This window comes from Daldinia loculata (assembly GCF_022478755.1).
Source record: "Daldinia loculata strain CBS 113971 unplaced genomic scaffold F4817scaffold_57, whole genome shotgun sequence".
In the NCBI taxonomy this organism is placed as follows: Eukaryota; Fungi; Ascomycota; class Sordariomycetes; order Xylariales; family Hypoxylaceae; genus Daldinia; species Daldinia loculata.
In genome coordinates, this window is record NW_026054911.1 from 111,455 (window position 1) to 136,723 (window position 25,269).

General features: G+C 47.1%; 11 protein-coding genes across 11 annotated transcripts; 6 read left to right on the forward strand and 5 right to left on the reverse strand.

Moving 5' to 3' along the window:
• Window positions 1–144: 144 nt before the first annotated feature.
• On the reverse strand, window positions 145–2,090 carry F4817DRAFT_319263 (uncharacterized protein; the record flags this gene model as incomplete). The annotated part of the gene is made up of 2 exons (XM_049301037.1): window positions 145–1,444; window positions 1,513–2,090. The coding sequence occupies 2 exons, from the start codon at window positions 2,088–2,090 to the stop codon at window positions 145–147; spliced, it is 1,878 nt and encodes a 625-aa protein (XP_049155717.1).
• Window positions 2,091–2,694: 604 nt separating this feature from the next.
• Window positions 2,695–4,608, forward strand: F4817DRAFT_348118 (heterokaryon incompatibility protein-domain-containing protein). Its single transcript, XM_049304644.1, has one exon. The coding sequence runs from the start codon at window positions 2,765–2,767 to the stop codon at window positions 4,565–4,567; it is 1,803 nt and encodes a 600-aa protein (XP_049155718.1). The 5' UTR covers window positions 2,695–2,764; the 3' UTR covers window positions 4,568–4,608.
• Window positions 4,609–4,721: 113 nt separating this feature from the next.
• F4817DRAFT_348119 (uncharacterized protein) lies at window positions 4,722–6,830 on the forward strand. The gene has a single exon (XM_049304645.1). The coding sequence runs from the start codon at window positions 4,879–4,881 to the stop codon at window positions 6,637–6,639; it is 1,761 nt and encodes a 586-aa protein (XP_049155719.1). The 5' UTR covers window positions 4,722–4,878; the 3' UTR covers window positions 6,640–6,830.
• F4817DRAFT_348120 (uncharacterized protein) lies at window positions 6,811–8,863 on the reverse strand. Its single transcript, XM_049304646.1, has one exon. The coding sequence runs from the start codon at window positions 8,751–8,753 to the stop codon at window positions 6,936–6,938; it is 1,818 nt and encodes a 605-aa protein (XP_049155720.1). The 5' UTR covers window positions 8,754–8,863; the 3' UTR covers window positions 6,811–6,935.
• A 224-nt stretch (window positions 8,864–9,087) lies between these two features.
• F4817DRAFT_231648 (release factor) lies at window positions 9,088–11,001 on the forward strand. The gene is made up of 2 exons (XM_049298930.1): window positions 9,088–9,346; window positions 9,432–11,001. The coding sequence occupies exons 1-2, from the start codon at window positions 9,259–9,261 to the stop codon at window positions 10,646–10,648; spliced, it is 1,305 nt and encodes a 434-aa protein (XP_049155721.1). The 5' UTR covers window positions 9,088–9,258; the 3' UTR covers window positions 10,649–11,001.
• Window positions 11,002–11,493: 492 nt separating this feature from the next.
• Window positions 11,494–14,322, forward strand: F4817DRAFT_348123 (alpha/beta-hydrolase). Its single transcript, XM_049304647.1, has 3 exons — window positions 11,494–12,410; window positions 12,505–12,686; window positions 12,766–14,322. The coding sequence occupies exons 1-3, from the start codon at window positions 12,215–12,217 to the stop codon at window positions 14,218–14,220; spliced, it is 1,833 nt and encodes a 610-aa protein (XP_049155722.1). The 5' UTR covers window positions 11,494–12,214; the 3' UTR covers window positions 14,221–14,322.
• On the reverse strand, window positions 14,323–15,952 carry F4817DRAFT_348125 (PRELI-like family-domain-containing protein). Its single transcript, XM_049304648.1, has 2 exons — window positions 15,781–15,952; window positions 14,323–15,725 (listed from the first exon to the last, which is right to left on the reverse strand). Exon 2 carries the CDS (start codon window positions 15,466–15,468, stop codon window positions 14,689–14,691), a length of 780 nt encoding a protein of 259 aa, XP_049155723.1. The 5' UTR covers window positions 15,469–15,725; window positions 15,781–15,952; the 3' UTR covers window positions 14,323–14,688.
• A 972-nt stretch (window positions 15,953–16,924) lies between these two features.
• F4817DRAFT_348128 (glutaredoxin) lies at window positions 16,925–17,963 on the forward strand. Its single transcript, XM_049304649.1, has 3 exons — window positions 16,925–17,067; window positions 17,144–17,423; window positions 17,526–17,963. Exons 1-3 carry the CDS (start codon window positions 17,041–17,043, stop codon window positions 17,696–17,698), a joined length of 480 nt encoding a protein of 159 aa, XP_049155724.1. The 5' UTR covers window positions 16,925–17,040; the 3' UTR covers window positions 17,699–17,963.
• On the reverse strand, window positions 17,947–20,518 carry F4817DRAFT_348131 (gamma-glutamyltranspeptidase). Its single transcript, XM_049304650.1, has 4 exons — window positions 19,960–20,518; window positions 19,886–19,904; window positions 19,482–19,831; window positions 17,947–19,405 (listed from the first exon to the last, which is right to left on the reverse strand). Exons 1-4 carry the CDS (start codon window positions 20,122–20,124, stop codon window positions 18,110–18,112), a joined length of 1,830 nt encoding a protein of 609 aa, XP_049155725.1. The 5' UTR covers window positions 20,125–20,518; the 3' UTR covers window positions 17,947–18,109.
• A 248-nt stretch (window positions 20,519–20,766) lies between these two features.
• Window positions 20,767–21,555, reverse strand: F4817DRAFT_361114 (glycoside hydrolase family 61 protein; the record flags this gene model as incomplete). Its single annotated transcript, XM_049306361.1, has 2 exons — window positions 20,767–21,350; window positions 21,495–21,555. 2 exons carry the CDS (start codon window positions 21,553–21,555, stop codon window positions 20,767–20,769), a joined length of 645 nt encoding a protein of 214 aa, XP_049155726.1.
• A 2,425-nt stretch (window positions 21,556–23,980) lies between these two features.
• F4817DRAFT_319273 (uncharacterized protein) lies at window positions 23,981–24,856 on the forward strand (the record flags this gene model as incomplete). Its single annotated transcript, XM_049301038.1, has 1 exon — window positions 23,981–24,856. The coding sequence occupies one exon, from the start codon at window positions 23,981–23,983 to the stop codon at window positions 24,854–24,856; it is 876 nt and encodes a 291-aa protein (XP_049155727.1).
• Between the last annotated feature and the right edge of the window lie 413 nt (window positions 24,857–25,269).

Sequence of the window (25,269 nt, forward strand, 5' to 3'; positions counted from 1 at the left end):
TTCAATTAGCAGTATAAAATGTTGACTCTGTAACATATGTCCTTAAATACCAACTTGGAAGAGCAGTCAGTACGCAACTAGCGTTGCTATAAAATAAAAATTCGAATTTTTGGTTTAAAGATATTTGAAATAACCCCTTTTGCCTTATGCTATTAGCCCTTCAAATTCGTGATTCGGGGGTAGTTCGCAATGAAAAACCGGCTCGTCGTCTTGATATATCTCAGTCCACCTTATAAGTCCAATACGTCTCCATGTCGTCGTGTTTGAAGCAGATATGTTTATATGACCAGTTATATCATGGTATTTAAACTGTTCAGTTGTTAGAGAGGGAGCGAGAACGATCCCGACATAGTCAACCACTGGCAAATTGTGAGGCGACGCAGATGCCAGTAACGCAATCTTGATTAGAGCCGAGACGTTATGTCTCCGGATACTATTTCGCTCCACCCAACCACTCACGGTCTGATAATACTGATATAAACTTCGCACGGAATTTAGCATGCTTTGCCGATCAGGAAAATAATCAATGATTTCCATTAGAGCAGATTTCGAAATGTAATGGTCGAGCATCAGACCTCGATAGTGTTCAGGATCTCCCGGACTGCACGGAACAAATGTCCTCGATCTCGTAGAGTTCGATGATTCCACGAATGTGTCGAGACACCAGGCCTTTCCTACGAATTGTAGATAGTAACCTTGCGGTTCCCCGTAGCTAGGCGTTTTAACAACCTCGAGGGAGCGATAGAGGGTATTAACTTGATGGTTGCCCGAAGCAAACGGAACCCAGAAATGATCATCAACTTTGCACTTCTGCGTGATGAGCCAACTCCTACGAGGAGTATCTACTCCGCTATGTATGAATAGTTGAGAGAGTACAGGTGATTTAGCAACCAGCTTTTCGCCAAACTCGTCCTCGAGTGCGTGCAGCCGAGAAATTGGGTCCCCTCCTGGTGGTAACGGTCCACAGCTAATTCCATATGTCTGAACAATGCCATGAATGCGGTCTTCGGGCTTCGACGTCTGGCGGTGTTGGGCTAAGGAATAAGCAGTATGTGGAAATTCGATGCTCAGCGCGTCCAGCCCTTTGAGTTTCTGAAGATTCCCCAATTGTTCTAGCCTTTGTAATATTCCAGCAGAGCGACTCTTATCCTGGCTCAGGCTACTAGAACTAGTGTTCCCATGGGAAGATATTCCGTCTTCGACATGTTCAAGAATTCTTCTCAAGTCCCGAGTCCTTAAAATTGAACGCAAGGAAAAGACATCAAACTTCAAGGTACTAAAGTTCCATGGCCTTAAGGTTTGATCATAAGCATCCCCGACTTCCAATAGACCATCGTCAAAGAGAATGAAAGCGTCTGGTCGCAGCACCATCTCTTGAAGAGTCCAGAGTGAGTTGAACCATTGGTGCTTGAGCATGGTAGTCATTGGTTCTACAATCGATTTTCTAAAGTGTCCAAGAAATTAGTTGCGACTTCCGTGTTATGAACCTTATTTTGATTCTCATTGAAGTACAGGATGAAATCGTCGATGGATATTAGCTTGCCACGACCTTGAATAAGATCGAGCTTTTCAAAAGAAGATAGCCATGCGAAGGCTTCCTGAGCGCGGTGAAATATTTCTACCTGCCGGGAAATTTCTTGGTCCCGAATCTGAGTTGCCTCTGGTGTCTCTTTATCATGCTCTTGAGGAATGCATGCAATATCGACCCATATCCATTCGCAGGTATGTTGGTAGCCATTGGCAGCACGACGTATTGCATCCCGGAAGGCGTCAGCGCTAAAATGGGTCTTCTGAATCGCAGGGACTAGCCAGTCGATCCCATGTACCAACAACGGAGTTTCTTGTAAAGTCCTGTCCATAAACCTACCCCATGTATAACTCAGGACGTTATACGGCGGTGCATTGAGGCCGTTGTAAGTGTTGTGGCCCTGTCTCACGTGCGAGGTCATGGTCTTGACATGGAGGAGACGGTGTGGCCAGACGGACCAAGTTATTAATGGCGTGATAGGAATCTTCTTCCGACCTGACCATGGGTTGGGGGGTGGCGGAGGTGGCGGTGGCAGCCGGAATGCCCGATCTGTCGTCGACATTTAGGGTATAAAACTGAATAAGCTGAAAAAGATCGTTTTCGAAGGGAATCAACTAATAACACTTACGAAAGAGCTATGTCGAAAGCGATCACCGAATTCGAGCGCTGTAGTATGATCCTATTCATTGGGGAAAAGCCGGCTGACCACCCAAATAACCATACATATTGCCCGGCTTACACGCAAGCCACACACCAAATTCAAGGCTGGTCTTGCAGGTAAAGAGTAATTCTATGTTACATTTTTAAAATCCCACATTGTTCAATTTTATCCTCAAGGTCCTTGATACATTCTCGAAGCAAGGATGACATACGCGGCAGTAACTTTTTACTTAATTGCAAATTAAGTATACAATTGCTTTGGCCATAATATTTGGTAACTCCGAATAAATACTGGAAACTCTTACATAGTAATCTGACATCTGACATAGCTTATCTACTGGTGGCGTAAGCCAGGCGAGGGCGCACCTGAAACTCAGACACAAAGAACTGTTTTAAACAAGTTTCAATCTCCTTATGACTTCTTCAACTGATTCAGGCCTGCTTACCACAATCTTAGCTACCTAAATCGGGTGATACTATTATTATACATGTGTTTATAAATACTTCTCCTATAGCTTGGGGCAAGGAGTATGTGCAATTTCATCTTCCAAGCCCCCCCTATTCTCTCTGAACACCATGCTGAGAACAGATTCAACAGGAGAGATACCTACATCTCCACAATTATCACTATATCAATATGAGATTCTGCCGTCAGAGTCTTCATTTCGCGTCCTCGAGTTATTCCCCGGCAAGACAAGCGATCCCGTCTCATATCGCCTGCGTATCGAAGATTGGACCTCTCCACCTCAGTATGAAGCGATATCCTACGCATGGGGCGATGTTCGAGACACGACATACTCATGGTGCGATGGGTTATGTCTCCCATTAACAGAGAGTTTGAAAGCTGGTTTGGTTGCCATGAGATACCAAGACTGCTCAAGATTATTATGGGCGGACGCTATTTGCATCGATCAATCAAACAGGGAGGAACGAGAACATCAAGTCAGTCACATGAGAGTTATATACAAGAACGCCAAACAGGTACTTGTATGGCTTGGGAAAGATGTCGATAACCAAGCGCAGAAGGCTATGGATTTGATGAAAGAGATCGCCGAAGGATGCGTTCGTCGAATTGACACAAAAGAAAAAGGACATATAGCGAGCCTGAAGGATACCGATGAGCTATGGGATCTATTACCGCAGCATATGATGGGTGGCGTTAAACATAACGACAGTCACGACTGGTCTGCGTTGGCTTGGTTTTTCTCACGGCCGTGGTTCAATCGCCTCTGGGTCATCCAAGAAGTGAACTCAACCCCTAACATTGAAGTGTTATGTGGAAAAGCTCGTATCAGTTGGGATCAAGCCGCCCTCGCGGCTACATATATTGAAAAGCATCCCAAAGTACGCCTCTCTAATGGATTTCCCGGTTCTTACTACGTGAACGCTTACTACATGCGTCGGCGGATATGGTTTCGCGATGTTACGTTGCCATCGTTCCTTAATTGGGGAAGGTCGTTCTGCGTGACGGATCCGCTAGATAGAGTCTATGGTTTGATGGGCATGCCTCCTTTTACTAAGATGAGTAGACCGTTTCAAGTGGATTACTCGAAATCAACAGTTGGTTTATACAAACATGTCACAAAGATGTGTATCCGTGATATGCAAAGCCTTCGGATATTATGCTACGCCCAGCATCTCGATGAAGAAGAGACATTTCCATCTTGGGTTCCACGATGGGACCGTGAAGAGCGATATCGGCCGATTAATGACTCTCTGACCAAGGTCCGGTGGAAAGCATCTGGTGGCACAAAACCGGATGTTAGGTTCAACAAAGATACTTTGACATTGAAAGGGGCCGTTATTGATATTATAATCTCTGAATTTTCACTCGGAAATGATATACGGTCAAAGGGGGATTTGGCAACTAACTGTATTCTTCAAGCCTGGGACACGAACAATGAGCGTCATATTCACCATGGCGAGGACGAAGCTATAGAATCAATTGCTTTGGCTCTTACAGCAGGATTGGGCTCGAATCTACGGAAGGCGTCAGAGGATATGATGGAATTTCGAGCTAATTTCACTGCATACCTGCAACCACTGTTGTATAAGTCAGGACGCGAACCACGAGTCTTTAACTCTTTTAATCCAAACGCAGACCTGGAAGGTTCTATCAAATACGAAATGCTTGTAAAAAGGCAAGGTCGAAATCGGTCCTTGTTTTTCACAAAAAGCGGATATGTTGGGCTAGGGCCGAACTGCCGTCAAGGGGATGTTGTATGTCTCTTATTCGGTGGAGAGGTTCCTTTCATTCTTCGACCCAAGGATGAACACTACCAACTTGTTGGAGATGCTTACATTAATGGGATTATGGAAGGTGAGAAAATGGAACAACTTATTATTGATATTTTTCCTATGGATATAACAATAATGTAAATGTATTAAATAGGTATTACCTAAATTAATAAAAGTGTTATAAATTTATATTTTCAATATATATTAATAATTATAAATAAAATAATAAAATATTAAATGTCCTCAAGTGCGAGAAGGCTACACCTAAACTCCAAGTAATAAATTGATTGGTTTAAAAACATCCACCTACGGATTACTCCCATAATAGATTAGATGTGTAGCCTTCTCGCACTTGAGGACATAGTCATTATAAAACTAATTCGTCAAAAAGATTTTTACCACAATAACCTTCCGTATATTTAAAACATTATTTTATTATAATACTCTTCGATATGTCTTCAACAACAGACTTGCAGCAAGAAGAGAATGCCCTTAAGACTTGGCCAAGGCGTCTTCTCCATGTCCCGACTATGACATCATATGAATGGCAGCCAGGAAATGTTTACGGGCCAGCAACGGCTCCGCAATATAATGCGATTACTTATACTTGGGGACGGTGGAGACTGGACGATCATGAGCAACCTAAGGTCCCTCCAATCTGCATTCACGGGGTTCCATGGAAGATCCCAAGAGTTGACCCGAGTCACTTCACAGCCGCACATCTCGAGATGATCATCCAGCGTGTAACGCAAGGCATTTCAAATCTAGCACAATTTCATAGCGAGACTTTAGAAACAGTGGACTTCATCTGGATTGATATCGCCTGTATCGACCAGCGAGCAAATATACCAACATCTACTGCTGAGATTGGTAGACAGGCCATGATTTTCGACCGAGCTAAACACGTCTTCGCGTGGCTAGGTAGCACCTCAAATAAGACTCTGAGCCCTGTGATAATAGAGTTAGATGAATTGTGCGACGAAATTTCAGGCCTCAGACAAGCACAGGACGACTTTACGTCTCCGTCATCTCAAGAAATATTACAGCAAGCTTACAACTGTTTTCAGAAGTTGTTCCAGGACCGGTGGTTTTCTTCATTGTGGACACTACAAGAAGCCTTTCTCCGGTGTGATGCTGTAATAATGAGTCAAGAGGGCATCATCGTGACAGAACCTCATACGGCATCAACGCCTATGCCTTTGTCCAAAGTGCGCTTACACGCAGATTTATACACGTTGATATCGTTCTGCGAAAGGGTCTTACAAGACGCACTCTGGGATAGCGCTCTTCCTACCGCTTACAAGGACATAATGGATCTATTAATAAATTCTGGGTTGGCAGCCCTCGCCTCGGCAAATTCATTATCAGTCTATACTGCCACAAGCCATCGTACCTGCGTGAAGGATGAAGATCGAATATACGGAATTCAACAGATTTTTGGAGCTCGAGTAGGTACGTCGTCCCTCTCTAGTAGGCCTGGATTATCCTATACACGGGCCGAGCTTGAAATTCAGCTAGGGGATCATCTTTTGCAGCATTATCCCGTTTTAAGTCAACTTCACCTATTCACGGAAAAGGCCCCTTTAGGGTTGGCTTGGCTTGTCAGTCCAAAGTCGGCTGTACCACCATACTTGATGGGCGTAACGAATACTGCTAGTGCCCAGGATCAATCCGATATCTACCAAGAGACCCCACACTGCAAGTTATCAACTGAGAAAGTCGGCACCATCACCTGGGGCAAGTTCAAGGGGGTTTACTGCAATTTCGCGTCCTTCATGCAAAAATGTACAGAATTTACGACACACGAACTCATTGAACATAGGTTCCGAAAGACAGACTTTGTTACAATCCACTTAGACGTTACGTCGGAGTTGGCATCATGTCCAGAATACCGTGGTAACGGCTTTGTAACCGTGCCCAACGGTCGACGTCAGGAACAGCTTGCTAGCTGGCTGCTCAATGAATTCTCTGAAGATGACTTACACGTCTTTCTTATTGGAGCGCGAGCCTCTACACTATATACGGGCTCTATCGCAATGATTGGTCTTTTAGTACTTCAGTGTCGCACATCCGGAATTATATATTACCATCGGATTGGACTATGTTGGTGGGATAGCGGTCTTGCTACAGTGGGAGGAACATATCTCCCGCACGGCAGATTCATAAATGGAAAGGGATCTCCTTGGACAAAGAAGAAATGTCTTTTTGGGTAGTTGTGTGCCTAACTACTAGGAAACTATCAGAACCGATAGTACAAGCGAAACAACAATATACTGCTTCGTCAATACATAACAGTAGCTATATGATATCACCGGTAGGAAAGGCTGCTTGAAGATGCAATAATAAGCCTGGACTAATTATCAAGCTATATCATAAAAGCCCCAGGGAAGATAGGTAATTAAAGTAGATGGCCACGAATATCCTGGGATGATATGATGAATATGATGATAGAATTAAGTTAGAAGCGCACTTTACTAAGTGGAAGTTGAAGGTCATTATTCATCGTTCTCTAACCATAGAGGCCTTCCAGAGAGTACCAATCATCACTGTCGCCTTTCAGTAACGACCAGAGAGGATGCACGTTATCTTCTTCCCGCATGTGGGAATAAAGCCATATGCAAATCCCAACCCGACACCAATGTCTGATATTTTGCTCTTCTCGTTCAAATAATATCACACCGCTACAAAATACCTCCCCATTGAAGCTACACTGACCTAGTAAAAATACTACAAGACGATGCAGGCGGGATTGTTCAGTCATCCAAGCTGCTAACTGATGCGATGATTCCACATTCAAAGTGTCAAGGCCAGGCGGCTGCGGATCTAGATACGTCCCACGATCCAGTGAGATCATGTGAATCGGTTGATCTGTACAGCCGTGCATCCTCCATAGTGATTGTTTGATTTTCTTGGCATGCTCTGAATTATCAGCATCCCACCAGCCTCTTCGTAAAGCTTCAAAAGAGCATGCTTTCCCCGAGATTTGAGCCCACAGAGTATCCCCGATCTTCTTAGTTGATAAATTGCATAGAGCACGAGGAGATATCTCGATATTAACATCAACTCGGTTTCCATCGTTCCATCCGAACATATCTCCCCGTTCCACCATCCACGGTATTCTGGAGTTTCCCTGCACCCGCCATCCTGCACCGATGGCGGGTGCTTGGATATGAACATGCATTTGACTAAGGACGGGATAGGTCCGGAGAATAGAGTCCCCGAATTCGTCTTCTAGTTCGCTAAGTGTATATCTGTGGCTTGAATTGGTGCCAACGCGGAAGTTGGTTCCTAGCGTTTGCATAATGCCGTAAACGCGGTCAAGCTCGTTAGTTGGGTTCCGGTTGTATGAGACCCCGAGGAGTCCCATGGGATTGTTGCAAAACAGGGCCGCCAGTCCTGTTCTGTGCACCAGGTCCATCAATTGGGATAACTTAGGATCGTCGCTGGGGGTTGTAGTGCGTTCAGACCATGAGATAATATGATATGTGAGCTGGAAAAGATAATTGAGTGAAAAGGTTCTAACTACGATCTTACTTAGATCACACGACACTCGTCCTTCTCGTGAGAGAATGATTGAATGATTGCACAAATACCCCTCTTGCAAAGTCCAGAGTGATTTGAACCATGGGTCATCGGTAAAACTACGAATGGCTTGGGTTGCTAATACGATCCAGTCGTCCGCATCATAGCGGAGTTCGGAATGGAATGGTTCTGCTTGCAATCCGGTGATGGCACGACTTAAATCATCAAGAAGGGACCCGATCTTATGGTGGGAAAGATGGCTCAACCAGACGTATGAATATTTAGCGTTCTGGAAGATGCGAGCCTGTCTTCCAATCTCAGCCATCTGGATTGGACCCGCGCGCTGGTCTATACAAGCGATGTCGAGCCAAAGAAACTCATATATCATTCTATGCTTTTCTAGCCATCTCAGTAGTGGCCTCACCAACCAGCTGGCAGGGGTCTTTTGTAAAGCTCTTGGACTCTTCATGTGGTCAAATTCGTAGTGTCGCTCCGCAGTCTTCATCATTTCATAGATTATATGCTGAAACTCGTCGACCGTGAAATGAACATCCGGATCTACCCGTGGTATGGTCCAAGGAACGCCTCGGATGGGCAAAGCGCCCACCTGTGGTTTTTCATCAGGGCTTCTGAGTTGGAATCTACCCCAAGTATAAGACACTGCGATGTATGAAGGATTTTGTTTACCACCGTAGCTGTTGCCGGGGGCCCATTTGCATGAAGTCATTGACGGGACGTGAAGCAATCGCCTAGGCCACGTCGAGTCGTTATCAAAATTAGGATGATCATCATTAACGTCAACCATTTATAAGAAGACAAGATTTAGAATTTCTGAGTTAGCATAGAAATGTATGTATAATGTATGTATGGAATGAAGTAATTTTTTACCTTTTTAAATTTGAAGCAAGATATAACAGGTATGTAGTAGCAGTAACTCCAACTGTACAGCCCAGCTTTTCTAATGGCACAGCCTATGTACTCTACTTTCACGTGAGATAAGCTGATCGCGCGCCACATGGTCACACTAGTATATGCGGTATAATTGCATAAATGGCGGGGTTGGCAAGTATCGCGCGAATATTACATGTATTCCCATACAAATTCACCTGGCCGCATAAGATGTTTTGCGCAACTGCGCACAAGTCCTAGAGGACGCGTATTAACCTAAAGTCCTATCGATAGAATATCGATAAGATAGGTGGACATTGAGGCACTGTGGCATCGAACCTTAATTTTTCACTCGTTAAGCTTTTCTGGTGGCTCTTAGTCGAGCTGGAAAATAATCTTATGACATCTTTAATGGGACAAATATGTTGACATCGCAATGGGTGTGCCGTCGTTGTATCAAGGCACTGGCACAGCCTCGGAATCGCCAGTTCATACGGTTAGCTAGTACGGGTATGTAATATATAACTACATTACATATATACTGTCCGCCATAACTCGAAGGATGACTCTCATTTTGGAACTAACATTGTCCAAGAATCACAGACAAATAATCTACCCTCCGTTCTCCTCCAACGCGCACGGAATATAACCGCCGAACATGACAAGCTCGCAACCGACCTTGCCAATGACTTCGACTCCAAAATAGCCAAGCGTGTCGGCGAACTGTCGCGCGTCGCCGAGGCTCTGAAAGAATGGGAAACCGCCCAATCCTCTATAGTAGAGCTTAATGCTCTCCTACAATCACAGGATACCGAATTGCGTCAGCTAGCCAAAGATGAATTATCCACGACCAATGCCAAGTTTAATTCTTTGGCCACTGCTCTATCCGCTTCTCTTACCCCACGTGACCCCTTCGCTGATATGCCTTGCCTGCTTGAGGTGCGCCCAGGGCCCGGCGGTATGGAAGGTCGGTACTTCGCAGACGCGGTATTCCGTATGTACCGGCAGTATTGCATGCGCAAGGGCATGCGTACGAACATTCTAAAGTACGAGACAGTAGACGGCGGCGAGTCCTTGACCGGTGGTTCGAGTGAGTCTCCGCTTCAAGAGGCGGTGCTCGAGATTTTGGATGTAGGCGCATTCGATCAGTTCCGCGGAGAGGCGGGGATGCACCGAGTACAGCGTGTTCCATCTACAGAGACAAGTGGGCGCACACACACGAGCGCCGTCGCAGTATGGGTCTTACCATCGTTCCCCGAGGACGAGAGTGAGATGCCTAACGAGCAGAGTTTTAACGATCCCAATAGCATCTTTTACGTAGACCCGCGAGAGGTCAAGGAAGAGAAGATGCGCGCAAGCGGGGCGGGTGGCCAGCACGTCAACAAGACGGAGAGTGCGATCAGGTTAACGCACGAGCCGACAGGCATCACGGTGTCGATGCAGGATTCGCGGTCACAGCACCGTAACCGGCAGTCGGCGTGGACATTGCTACGATCGCGTATCGGTCAGCGCCGGCGCGAGGAGCGCGAAGAAGAGGCATGGGCGCTGCGCAATAGCGTGCTAAGCAAAGACAATATCACTCGCGGCAATAAGATCCGCACCTACAACTACAGCCAGGATCGATGCACGGACCACCGAAGCGGCTTGGACGTACACAACCTACCCGACGTGCTGGAGGGTGGAGAAACACTAGACAAGATCATGGAGAGCACGAGAGAGTGGCTGGTAAAGCGAGACATCGAGGCGCTAATCGCTGAGGAAGAGGCTGCTGCGGCGCCCACGACTAAGGGAGCGAAGAAGACGAAGAAATGAGTCTTCTCTCATCTCGCCTGTATTAACAGCTTTGTGCTACTTGACTCACGACATAGACGGTGTAGGTATGTACATCTCGCGTGTAAGAGGCTTTTAGAGAGAGCCAACTTCAATAGAGAATCAGCTACCATACTCGAATTGCCATGATACCCAAACCTACCGGCCGTATCCTTAGATAAACCGTGATCTTTTGCTTTTCGCACACAAACCTACCAGACTAATTCCCAGTGAGCCGGTTCAAGCCGGCACCTCCCCAATGGGACGTTCTTTCGTCATTTCAATATCTTTTGTGGCCTTTGTGACCGGGGACGTACGGATCGATCTCGTATCTACGCTTTAACCTCTCTAACGAGCATGATGCTACCCACCTCGGCCGCACTCTTCGTTGGAATTTCTAACCTATATTATTAACCGCTTCGGGATAGCTACACGTACCTAGGTACCTACCTGTTATGTGCTAAAGCTAAAGCTCATTATCTCAGCCGAGGAAAACAAGCAAGCAGCACCATTGGTGGTAATGATCGCGTGGATTGCAAGGGCCCGTAGTGGCATGTTCTACATAGCTATTCTGTACCTACATACGTACGTGCGGTAGGAAAAGCTTTATCAGGAAGCTTGGTATAACGGTTCCTGGTGAGCTTCCTAATGAGGCAATTGATGATCGGTTCTCGAAAGAAAAAGAAGAAAAACGGTGGTCCCCCGCGTCTTATATTGGGGCGTTATTCCCGTACCCACAGATAAGACAGCTGTAGGTCGACGTAGTGGGCTGAGAGGGATAATATAATATAATTACATACATGTAATGTTAGTTAGGTACCTAACGTATGAATAAATATCAAGTTTGGCGTAGGATTTGGAGAAGCTGTCTCGTTGAAGAATTACGTCTTTTATTTTACCTATCCAGGCACAATATGTTCTCTGATTGATACTTCACTTCAGTTCTACTGAGCATTTCCTTGTTGTCCCCGCAGGATTGTCCTACGAATGGACGAATAAGACCACCGTTAGACATTCCCTATCTCAGCGTTTGATCTTCAGCTCCCCCAGCTCTCGCGCGGCACAGCCAGGAACCGTTCATTTCCCCTCACCTAAGGTCCTGCTTTCTTGAACCACTTTGGTACTCTTTGCCTTACGTAGGTATCTATGGGGTATAGACATGGGTGTGTAAGGTATGTATGTAATCCGTACAGAGGTAGTTACATACAGACGGCGCAAGCCCACGTAGCACCGATGGGACATTGGGTCATGGCAGGGCTCTGGTTGCGTGAACTCCCTATCTTGGCAACTAAGCAGGCAGAATACGAATAGACCGTTGCCGTAATCCCGGCAAGTTGTTGATTCACCCTGCCACCGCCAGCCACCATTGGGAATTCCTCGATCTCATTTATCTTACATTCCCAAATTTCTCCCAAGCTGCATCGCCCAGAGTCTCGGCGTAGCCACAGGTTTCTCGTTTTTTGGGAACGCTTGCTCGAAGTAGTTCAGCGTTGGCCTTTTTGAATCGGGGTCGTCAAGATACATATACATATCTGTATTCTGTATAAGCTAGGTACGATATAGGTAGCCATGCATTGGCCTAAGCTTGCGTCTGGGCTTCTGCTATCCGCCGTCGCCGTGACGGACGCGCGCCGGAGCTTGCAGCACGTGGGCAAGAAGGATGCGAGACCCAAGTCGACGATCTCGGAGCACGATAACTTCGCTACGCGTTTCTTAGCCACGCGACAGTTGCCGCCGCCCAAGTTCGCCAATGCGAATACCACGAGTATGACTCCCTCCTCCGTGTTCCACATGGCTATGAGACGTCGTGAAACCATGTGATGTGTTCAAGAGTATCTGGCTAATCACCCCGACGGTAGAATTCGCCGTCAACGGTACCGGTATCCCTGATGTCGACTTCGACGTTGGCGAGTCATATGCTGGGTATCTACCCATCACCGATAACCCTGACGACACCGATGAGCTCTTCTTCTGGTTCTTCCCCTCGTCCGCCCCGACGAACACGACCCAGAAGGAGATCCTGCTATGGCTTAACGGTGGTGTAAGTCACTACCACTTCTAGCTCTCGGTTGTAGAGCAATATATAGTTCTATGTAGCTAACCGTCGTTTGTTATTATAGCCTGGCTGCTCCTCTTTCGAGGGTCTCCTCCAGGAAAACGGCCCGTTCATCTGGCAACCCGGCACCCTGAAGCCGATCCCTAACCCGTGGGCCTGGAACCGGCTAACAAACGTGGTATGGGTGGAACAGCCCATCGGCACGGGTTTCTCGCGCGGCAAGGTGACGGCCCGCGGAGAGGAGGATGTAGCCGCCCAGTTCCTCGGCTTCTGGAAGAACTTCATCGACACCTTCTCGCTGCAAGGCTACAAGGTGTACATTGCGGGTGAATCCTACGCCGGCGCGTACTGCCCATACATCGCATCTGCCATGTTAGACAAGAACGACACTGCCTACTACAACGTGTCAGGTCTAATCGTATACGACCCCGTCCTCGGCGACGACGTCGTCCAAGACTCCGCCACCACAGTCCCCTTCGTCGACTACCACCACAACCTGTTCACCTTCAACAACTCCTTCAACGCTCACATCCACGAACTACACGACTCTTGCGGTTTCGCCGACTACAACGCCAAGTACCTAACATACCCCCCATCAGGCCCTCAGCCCAAGGGCTACACCCAGAGCGTCAGTCGCGAGTGCCAGAACCTGTGGGAAGTCATTCTAGAAGAAGCACTCAGCATCAACCCTTGCTTCGACGTATACCAGGTCGCCATCACATGTCCCTTACTGTGGGACGTGCTCGGCTTCCCCGGCACGATCGGATACCTCCCCGAGGGCGGTGAAATCTACTTCGACCGGGACGACGTGAAGAAGGCGATCCACGCGGACCCCGACACGAAATGGGCCGAGTGCGCCGACGGCGATGTCTTCGTAGGCGGCGACCGATCAGACCCGTCTTCGTGGAAAGTCCTCCCGCACGTAATCGACGCCACGAAGAACGTCATCATCGGACACGGATCTCTCGACATGATCTTACTACCAAACGGCACTCTACTCACGATCCAAAACACAACGTGGGGCGGGCAACTTGGCTTCCAATCCCCTCCCATCGAGCCGTTCTTCGTGCCGTTCCACACCCTCAGCACGGCAGACCAGATCGAGGGGGAAACCGACCAGACAAAGCTAGGCAGCATCGCCGCGGCAGGCGTACTAGGAACAGCACACACGGAACGAGGACTCACCTACGTGAGCGTCGACTTATCGGGCCACATGATCCCGCAGTACGCGCCCAGTGCCGCATTCCGCCATATCGAGTTCCTGCTCGGCCGTGTCGATAGCCTGAGCTCTGTCCAGCCGTTTACCATCGAGCCCAACTACCCACAGCCCCCTGCAGACGCGCTGGGAAACGGTACGGGACCTGGAACGTTCAGCACGGGCGCGGCAGAGCAGGGAACGGGTAACGTGGCGACAAGTGCTGAGGCGAAGAGCTCTGATGCGGGGAGGATCGGGGAGGGCTTCAGTGCGGTGCTAATGGCCGCTGGTGCCGTAGCTATGGTTGCGATGACGAATTTATGATCTGCTAGTTATAAACTATGAAGGTTTGCCAAGATTATAAAATGATTTTTTATTTTTTTGTTCATTCATGAAATTAGAAGCCATCAATATGACTCAAGATTCCCTAAACTGAGAAATTCATGAATAGTAAAATACTCGCAAGTGATTTTTAATACATGAGGGGAGTAGAACAACGAACTACACCATGTCCTACCCAACGAGCGGATAGTATCGTAAGCACTTCAAACCTCCAAGCCAGCCTACCAACCCCGCCCCCTCCCCCTCCTTTCTCCCCTCCCCATAATATTTCGATATTCCGATTCGTGCCGTGGTCATTCATAAAAGACGTAACGAGCCTCCCATCGCTTTTGCTGCCTCCAGCTAATTCCCCAAACGCCAGGCTAATTTGAAACACCAGAGATGGATATACAAGTTGTGTTATAACACGGGTATAGTCCTGAACCAAGGAAAAAGAATCCGGATCCATGTTCACTGCTCAAAGACGTTTCCCTCTCGCCGCCTGAGCTCCCTGAGTACGGCAACAACGCCATTGCTCCGCAGCCGCTCCAAGACGATGCGCATCCCGTCGCGCGATTTGAGTATCTGGTCGTCTGTCTTGTTCGAAGCGATGGATTCGATGCTGCTCTGGATCCGCTTGGCACCCCATCCCGAAATCCAGTCACCAAACCGTCGTGTGCTAGGCTCGTCATTTCCATCTATAGATTCTATCACAGCCTTTTCGTGCTTCTTTCCGCCCAATGTAGATCTGTAGGAGAACGTAGTCGTAACAAAGGTGTTGGGCGCCAGGGGTCGGTGAGCCGTAGGAGTACGAGAGCTTCCTACGCTTCCAGAACCGGAGAACGAGGATGACGTAGCTTGGTCGGGAGGGGTGGTTGAATAATGTTGCTCCTCGACTACACTCAGCACACCCGTGTAGTTTAGATTCCGACTCTCCGTCTTCATCCACCCCTCTTTAATGTCCACAACACTAGTCTCGAGGACATAGCTCGACTTGTCGCCACCTCCACCAGTAATGCTGTTAGGAAGTAGCTTTACTACGGCGGAGGGCAAGCGTGTCTTCTTCATGTGGATGCGAGTCGTGTGCAGGCGACCCGTTTCCGAGTCGACATGCGACGAGATGGTGTCTGTGGAAAGGACATGGCTGGAGAAGGGATTGAGACGCGGCGAGTAATAACGGAGGAAGAAGGCTAAAGTCACGGTCGGGAATGGGTGTGAATAGGTATGATTGGTCGTGTGCGTGAGAACCATCTTAACTTATATGCCTCGGTTGTTTGAAACTAGGTGTAAAGGCGAAGAGAAAAGCCTCAAATAATAGGTATTTCGGGTCTCGTCAAGGTGAAATATCAGACGTCCCTAGGATGCAGATGTCTATATCGACATGAGTGTAGCTCGTGAAAGGTTCCGATGCGGTTGCCTCGAAACCGAACTAAATTTTCTTCCTTTTCTTTTTCTTTCCCTATTCCCCGGGCTTTCGTAGGTGATAATGCTCTTAAATCTCGGCTAGACTAATAAAGTGTTAGACAATGATCAGCAACAAATTAATTGTCAAGGAGTGCTGACCTAAAGAGCAAAATAAAAAGGGGGGAAAGGGGAAGAATATAGAGGAGGGGAAGAGGTGGTGATGCGAGGTGATGTGATGTGTGTGCGATTGCTAATGGAGGATGGAGACTAAATGGATGCTCATCGAACGAGGGCTCATGGAATGAAACAACGGGTAACGGAGACAAGAACATTCGACACCGACCAATCCGCCCGAGCTCCGATGCTGCAAAAGTCAGTTTTTAATCTACATAGTACAACTAAATTGGGTCCGACTTGCCGAGAAGAACCATTAATCAGACATTTGATTGGTTAGATCTCGCTACAATGCGGGGAAAGCTTAGTTCCATGGGTGGCAATGCCTAATCTACCTCCTATCAGCCAATCAGCATTTGGAATATTTGGTCCCTTGATTATACTTTTACATGCATCTCTCGATTGGTTCGTTCCGTGGCTTGTCCTCTTTCAACTACCTCTTCTTGACAGAGTTGATGACGATCCGACTTAGGACAATAGTCTAGTTTCGCATCGAGATGGTCGTCAATATAGATCTTTTAAACTCTTTGTTTTAGCATCAGGTCTAACCTAGGCCGTTTATACTTGTCATGATAGTTAGTCTTATGACAGTTGGATCTAAGATTCTTCTATTAGTCCTTGGGCACGTAGTTGTTTTCGACATCGTTGCTAAACCTTGATGCGTACCTTAGGAGGTAGCTATATACACGTACTACTACTAATAGACATCCATAGGTCTGCACGTCGACACAAGACCAGCAGTTCTGCAGCTAATGTTGTCAGGCAATATTCAGTGTCAACTGAGACGTAACCATTCAGAACCCAATCACTTCTCCTCTTTCATGACGATCTCATATTCTTTACTATATGTATTCGTAGTAATATACGAGCCTATTCCGATAGAATTAGCCAATAAAAGCAATTGCATTACCCGAAATGCATACATTCGTAAGACCCTGAAAACTCCCAACGGCAACTCGTTACATATTGAGCAATTACATAATGCATTGTATATTCGAAGTTGTACAAAGTACTCGAGTACCACATTTGTAATCCATTGATAGCCGAGCTATGATTGGTCAAATAACACTGTAGCATGAGCTACCCTGCAAGGCTCTTTAGCCCCGGCACCAGCCGTTTACATCATCCCGATTGACGGATTGATCATCTCAACTTTTCAACCGCAAAAGTCACAAGAAGGTATTATCTGATATCAGATACCCACCCAGCTCGAGACTAGGATACTATCGCGAGCGGCATATCACGATGTTCTCACGCACATTATTCTCAGCAGTATGTCTTCTTCTTCTTCTACGCTCCCCGCAGTAGCAATGACAGACATTAACTAAAACTTCCTTCGTGGCGACAGACCCTGCGGCAAGCCGCCCGACCCATCGCCCGGCCGGTGATTTGCAGTCGGCCAACACCCTTCCTCACAACCTTCCAGCAGCGATTGCTCTCCGACCACACGCGGCAAGCGATCGAGAAGGCCGTTTCCTCAGCTCCCGTTGTGTTGTTTATGAAGGGTACTCCCGAAACGCCGCAGTGCGGTTTCTCGCGCGCTAGCATCCAGATCCTCGGTCTACAGGGCGTTGACCCCAACAAGTTCGCCGCGTTCAACGTACTAGAGGACCCAGAGCTAAGATCAGGTATGAGTCCTCTTCTTCACTACCTCCGGTCTAACATCGCATTGTGGGGTGAGGTATAGAAATAAAGATAAGTCTGGCTAATACATTACTCTACTCGAATAGGTATCAAGGAATTCTCAGACTGGCCCACGATCCCGCAGCTTTACATCGACAAGGAATTCGTCGGTGGATGCGATATCCTCATATCAATGCACCAGGATGGTTCGCTAGCCAAGATGCTCGAGGAGAAGGGCGTCCTAGCCCCCCTCGACGGCACATCCGAGTCCAAGGAATAGAGCAAGTAAAAAAGAGCGCAGTATGCGAGTAGCAATGATTCTGCTCCAAAATAGAAGCTAGACGACGTTTGTACGATTTGGTTAGTTATGCATATATAGACGTCAGTATGTATTTAATGCGGGAAGACTTGGTCGAGCTAGGGCTATCCAATACGATATCGTATGACCAATTGACGACGTATATCCACGAGATTTCGAGATGATATAATAAATACAATCACTTCGGCGAGTAACAGCACAAAGCAAGGTGTTAGTAGCATCTCGTAACACAAATATAAGCACCCTGACAGTCATTCTAAGACATCTAGCATGATCAATACTCTTGAGACAATACTCTTGAGACAATATCCCATTCTCTTCATAAGCTAAACATAAAGCTTGGTGGTATGTATAATTCAACCATACACGCTCTCATAAAGGATACGCCCCGCCATCTCCCCGCGGATCGCTGCCCGCGGACCACACTCCCACATTCTCAATGGGGTCAATGCTCCAACGGATGATCTGACCGCGGCCAAACTGCGCCCTCTCCACATCCGTCACAACTTCAACCTGGTGTCCTAGCTTCCGCAGACCCTCCACCGTCTCCGAAGGCATACCCTCCTCCACGAATACAGTGAGGTCTGCCTTACCACCTTGACTCATGCCAGAACCGATGCACACGCGCGGCGCGTCGAGCGCTTGTTGTGGACTGAGATGACCGACGATTTGTCCTAGTAGCACTTGCACGTGCCCTTGAGGCTGCATGAACCCGCCCATAACGCCAAATACGCTATGCAGGCTGCCGTCGTGCAGGTTAGTCACCGCAGCCGGGATGATGGTATGGTACGGGCGCTTGCGCGGCTCTAGAACGTTCGGGTGTGCTGCGTCAAGCGAGAAGTTGGCCGCTCGGTTCTGCAACGTAAACCCGCATCCCTTGGGCACGATGCACGTCCCGAATCCACCGTAGTTGCTGTTGATGAACGAGATGGCGTTTCCTTCAGCATCGGATACTGCGAAGTATACCGTGTCGCTACTCTGCAACGCTGGCGACCCGTGGTCTACTACCTGGGATGCCTTGTCCGGGTTAAATAACGCGGCGCGTTCCGCGAGGTACGGCTGTGAGATCAGTCCGGGTGTAGGTACCTTGGTGACGTTAGGATCGGTAACGAACCAGCTTGCGTCGGCGAAGGCGATGCGTAGTGCTTCGATGATAGGATGCAGATACGGCGCTGTATTGAAGTCTGCGGGACTCCATGTCGGAATCTTACCCGCGGCTTCAAGCTCCTGAATAATACCTAACGCCATCAGGGCCACGATGCCTTGTCCATTAGGCGGGTGTTCCCACAGCTCCAGACCAACATCCTGTCCCTCACCTCCGCCGATAACCTTGTCTTTAAGAAACTCACGAACATTTTGTCCCCGAAACTTGAGCGAGATGGGTTCAACAGGCTCACTACCAGTTTCGAGATGGTGAGTTAGGTCTTCAAGTTCAAGATATCCACCGAGATCTTGCACTACTTTGACAAGTTCCGACGCTACACGGCCGGCGTAGAATCCCTTCTTACCTTCCGTAGCTAAGGCCCGGAACGTCTGAGCCAAATTCGGATTCTTCATGATTTCCCCTGCCCGAGGAGCACGCACGCCATTCTCCGCGCCGGGATCTTTCTTAAGAATTTCACCACCATTTGGAGATGCTCCCCTTATTTGCGCTTCTGATCTATCCCACTGGTCGAAAGTTTTTGAGTTTCAGTCTGACTTGTCCCTAGAGTAGGCTTAGAAGATATACAACTTAGGTACTTACAAAGTACGCGACTCCTTCTGAGACGGGGAAGCCTTTTTCTCCAAGTTCGATAGCTGGTGCCAGGACCTGCTCTAAGGACAGCTTCCCGCTGCCAAAGCGCTGGACTGTGTCGTACCACCCGGCCGCGGCGCCGGGCACGGAGACGGCATGCACGCTGCTCATCGGGATCTTACCATATTCACCGTCTTTGATGCCCAGCGACCTGCGAATCGTCTCCAGCGTGCACTTGTTGCCTGAGCGGCCAGAGCCGTTCAATGCGGAAACTTTCTTCGTCTTGGCGTCATAAAAGAGACAGAACATGTCGCCGCCTATTCCTGTGGAACATGGCTCCGTCATGTTGAGCCCGGCAGCTACGTGATCCTATTAGTCATTTACACTTTACCATATGGTTGTTTAGATCTTACCGACGGCCACAGCTGCGTCCTGATGAAGATGTGAGCATCCAATCCACACCAAGATTCTGTTAATAAAAACGTACAGCACAGTTACCCCCAGCTTCCAATACATCGATACCACATTTTGCCGCGAGGGGTTGTGTGCAGGATACGATACCTTTCGTACTGTGGACTACACTTCGCCGGCTTGGGAACTTAGAAAAGACATGTGATTCCGGAGGGAACAGCGACGGCGTAGCGAGAGGCATTTTGAGCTACCGAGAGATAGTTAATGGCTTCGTCCACCTTGATACAGCAATTTCTCCAGTGTTGAGTCAGTCAGTCTCCTATAATAGCGGGGTATAAACACATTCAAGTACAGTTGAAACGATAACGAATAGTGAAATAAGACGAGATTATAGTTTTAGAGTTCAACCTCTTGGGAAGACGAGAGTTCAAATGACGTTTGTATGCGATTGCCTCAAGTATCCGCGGGCTTAAGCCTGCCTCGGCAAATAATACCTAATAGTCTTGCTATAGCGTAGTCGGGACCCCGAATTTCGGAGCCGTCCGAAGTAACGGCGCCCAGGAAACTTGTCTACTTCGGGACTAAAAGTATAGCCAATAAATGGGACCTTATACTCTCCTCATATCTTATTATACTGGTAGTTACCTTAAATATTATACAACGTAAAGAAGATGTTCAAATAAAAACCATAGCATTGTGTATAATGTTCGTATATACCTACATATTTTTGAATGGTTCTTTTAGTATAGGTACCTAAGGTAGTTATCATGTATCGTTACGGTAAGTTGAACCACTCTAAATATCCCCCCACGCATTCGTATAGTTTAAGAACTTATCCATACAATTCAACTACCCTTATATCGTCTAATAGAGGAAACGAACCCTAAATCTGTTCAGCAACATGCTGTTCCTGCGTGCCCTCCGGCCACAGAGCCGGTCCAGGAGCCGTGTAATTCGTCAAGGAAGACCAGAATACCGGGATCAGTACCCCCGGCTCATCTCCCCTGTACACCCCGGGAATTTTGACTAGCGGACCAAGATCCTCCTCCCTTACGTCCGCGCCCAGATTAGTCACATCTTCCTCCCCCGCAACGACTTTAATCTGTGCGCACGACACGTAGAATTGGGCTTGCGCCCGTTTATGCGCCGCGTGTAAGGCCAATCCCTCGGCTCGGAGGAGGTACTCGCCTGGCGGAGTCGAAGTCGGCAGCGCGAACCGGAAAGTTTCGATGTTGTGCGTGGCCCACGAGGGAACCTCGTCGTCATTAGTAGAAGAGGAATTGGTGGAATTGGTTGGCGACGATGTGAGCGAGTAGACCCTAGCCCAGGCCCCAGACCCGTCGTAGTCAGCGGCCGCAACGCCTTCGGGTGCTCTAGATAGATACACCTGTTGGATTCCCGGGTGGCCGAAGTGTTCGTTGATCCCGAAACCGACCTCGTCGCCGGCGCGCACCGTGTAAGTCTCGGCTGGTTTGGCATCCACGTTACACCGGAAGTCGGTCGAGTTCACGTTTGTCAATGGCGCATTAGAGTTGTTATGTTGGCGGATATACTGCCAGGGCTCTCCAACGACTTCATCATTAACAATCAGTCGGCTGTAGGTCTAGTGACCCAGAGCTGCTGGTGCGCTGCTGGTAAGGACCAGGCCATAGAGGATCGTTTTCGATATCATTATGTTGTCTTGATTTGCGCTAATGTGTTGACTGAATCTAATGGTTCAAAACTGGGAATTGAATATCATGCTTTCTGGTTTCTGCTAATATTTGGACTTTATACTGTACTTATAATAAGAAAACACTGGAATCGATGTGCGTGAGTCCTTGCAAGTACGTTGCAGATCGATTCCTTACTAGCCATCCAGCAATATATTTCAGACCCCTCTTTGCGCAGTGCTGTGAGATTACTCCGTCAATAATAGGCCGACAGAAAAAATAGAAACTTCGTATTTCTGATCGCGTACATAAAGGCTAAATATAGCCGAGTTCAAAACCAGGTCAGGATAGACGATTCCGAACCGCACTAGGAACCTAGCAAGCTGGTAGTTGACGAATTGCGAAATAAGGAGCAATAAACTGTTGGTTCTTTTTTCTCGCTGGCACGATTGAGGAGCTTCACTCATTAGCATTTACTCCCAACCTTTCTGCCAATTGCTAGCGAGAACAGCAATCGTAGCCTAGAATTGAGCAACTCCGATCACCCTTCCGCATAAAACTATTCCATACTTCTGCCACGTATTTATGTCTAGTACGAATGGTTCGTCATTACATGAGTATACCAGATATTTTCCAACATTAAGAGTTAATTAAAATCTGCGCTCCTCGGACTCCACGTCGTGCTTATCTACAAGTTCTGAACATTCCGTAAGTCGAGGAGCTTGACGTAACTTTGCCTGGTCCTTTTTATTGATGATTTCTGTATCTTAATGATCGGAATAGATTATGGTGCTATGGTAATGGGGGTTCTACATTATATAAAATGAGCGCTCATTAATACACACGATGTTATCTAAAGACGAGAACCACCTCAGCGTCGTTACGAAGTTCAAGATAAAAAGCCTAATCCGTTAGAGTTAGAATTCAAGAGTCAATTAGTAAACAATACGATAGTCTCGAAGTCAATAAAAAGTATCAATGGTTAAAAATTCAATGCTATATATACTGTAGGCGAACCACAAACGATTCTCGGTGTCGGTTCCTACCGCAAATGAGTTCGTTAGCTCAAGTTATTATAGCTTCAATCAATTATATCTAGTAATTATCTAACGCTAAGCATTAATAAGTTTATACATAAACGGTCTAATATTCTTAAGTTTCATAATAAAAATTACCTACTTCTCCAAATAATAAAAAGAAATTTGCTGCAATAGCTAGTACATGATTTCATTGTTATAAACTTTAATTAGGTTAACCAATGCAATATGTTAATATGTCACATATCAAGCAATAGACATTTCTTAATGTACAAAGGTATAAATGGGTAGCATTAGGTTATTACTATTAGGTACATGAGTTCTTGTAAGTTATTGCATGTCCATAATCGAAGAAATCTACTATTTTCCTACTTAATTTATAGTAGGTTGTACCTATGCTCCACGGTCTTTCCTCTAGGTATTATCTAGAAATTTTGAAACTCGTACCGATCGGTATTTTATATAGGGATATACAATCCATCAGTAAATGCTGCGGTACATATGTCTTGTACTTAAAACTCTGACGGTAATATTAGCATAGGAAAACAGGTATCATAAGCTATACGTAGGTTAGGAGACATCATTTATTTAATAACGTTTTGTACCCAACGTGCTCGATGGTCTCCGAAAGTTGGGAACTGCAAAAACGAAAAAGATCTTTTTTTTAATCCACCAAAATATTGGAAATAATCATGAAACAATAGTCGATGGGATCCGCTTCCACAGTCGAGTAAAGTGGATGGCAACCTATCCCTCAAAAGCTGCTTTGTTTTAGTGAGACCTGGATTCGATCAATATATCTCTGGCGCCACTTGATAATTATATGTTGTACCGATAGTATTTAGCAAAATGAGAAAATGAGGTGGTAAGTCCCGAGCTGACATATAAAGAGTAGAACTAGCACTTTTGGTCGGATTGTTAGGGCTACAAGTAATTCTGACTACGAGTTATCCCCACAACGGTATCTACGAGACACCTGAAGATTAAGGGAGCCAGAGAGAGATAACCTAAATAAGATATAGACTTGCCCTCAGGATTCAGGTTGAAATAGTGAGAACTATGATGCTTGGTAAACCAAGGGGCGCTTTCTTTAACTTCCAAAGCATTGCAAAAGACAGTGACTGTGCGCTGTTTGTAGTTGTTATGGAGGAAAAGCCCTGTAACTGTGAAATTTGAGCCCACCATCGTCGTAGTTTCCTAATAATGTGTGCTTGTTCTAAACATGTATCTGTGCACCGGAAAAATATTCGTAACCTTTAAAATTCTACAAAAGCTTTTGAATTTCAGACGAAATAAAATCGGCGACTTCCTTCCCACAACAATAACCGCCACATCGCCGACACTCACAATTACGACTCTAGTAATCCTACCTCACACCTCACACCTCACACCTCAAAGCACAGTCAATATGGAACCAGGAATTCAGCTCGCCCCGTGGGAGCCGCTCACTAACTGGTACGATACCAAATTAGAAGATATTCTACCCCATCACGGATTCGTCTTCAAAGAAGGCCACAAGATCTTCAAAGCCAAGCAAGACTGGGTCCGAGTCAAATGGGCCATCGAGGCACCCGCGCCTACCCTCGAAGAAGACAAGGTCGATGCCGTACTGGCCGCTATCATGAATGACGCCAACATTATTTCCAATACCTTTCAGCAAACTCATTTTGCTTCTATCGACTACAGCCGCTTCCCTACCAACGCCATTCTCGAATCAGCGCGTAAAGAGCACGACTGGACTGAAATCGTACCTGACGGTCGGTTTCCCCATCTGATGAAGAAACTGATTCGTGCACGTACCCTTTACAACCGAATCACGGGGATCCTAGGTCGTTCCGAGGCCGATAAGAGTAAAGGACAGGGAAAGCTGGCAACAGCTATCGATGAGTGGACCAGAACGCATCCGGTTGATGATCCTGAGCCGTACTACGCGCAAATGCCTCAGTACCTCAAAGACTACATGATCAGCCGAATGATTGAGGGAAAGGGTGCGGATTGGAACTACTTCAAGGGCGATCACTCAGACGACGAGTCCACAAACAACCCTACTGGCTGTGGTACGAGCAACGACACGAAGAAGAAAGGATGCAAGAATACCTTGACTGATGAAGACGCGCCCTGGGTGCACACCAATTACGCGTCTAACTCGGAGTGCATGCTAGAGTCAATGGAAGACGAGGAAGACGAGAACGCACCCTGGATTCCTTGGTCCCAAACAATGCGTGCACGTCAGCTGATACGCAGCCCTACCAAAAAAGAGTGTTTGTTATCATACCGTATGTGAGCAACATACATAAAGGAAACGTGGAGGGGATTCGGGGTGGGCACGGAGTAGGTACGGAGCAGGCACGGAAAAGGGGGGACGAAGTAAGGAATGAAATAAGGTAGTGGGGCCGAATGTTAGCGTTGAGAAACGGAAGAGGCCGGTATATTGTGTGCTGGGACCCAATCATATTCTGATCGCAAGCCCCACCTACCCCTCGTCAAGCTTTGAGTTAAACAGCTTAAGAGGTTATGTACCTGTACAATAGCGCAGAAGGGGTGCTAATTTATTAAACCCCGCAGTCTGCCGTCATGCGATTGATACTTCACAAATACATCATATGACAAATCCCAACTCCTAAGCAGCCGCCACAGTTCTTGGAGAAACGTAAGTTTTGCTCATGTTCTTGTTCCCATCGAGTTTCTTTATCCGAA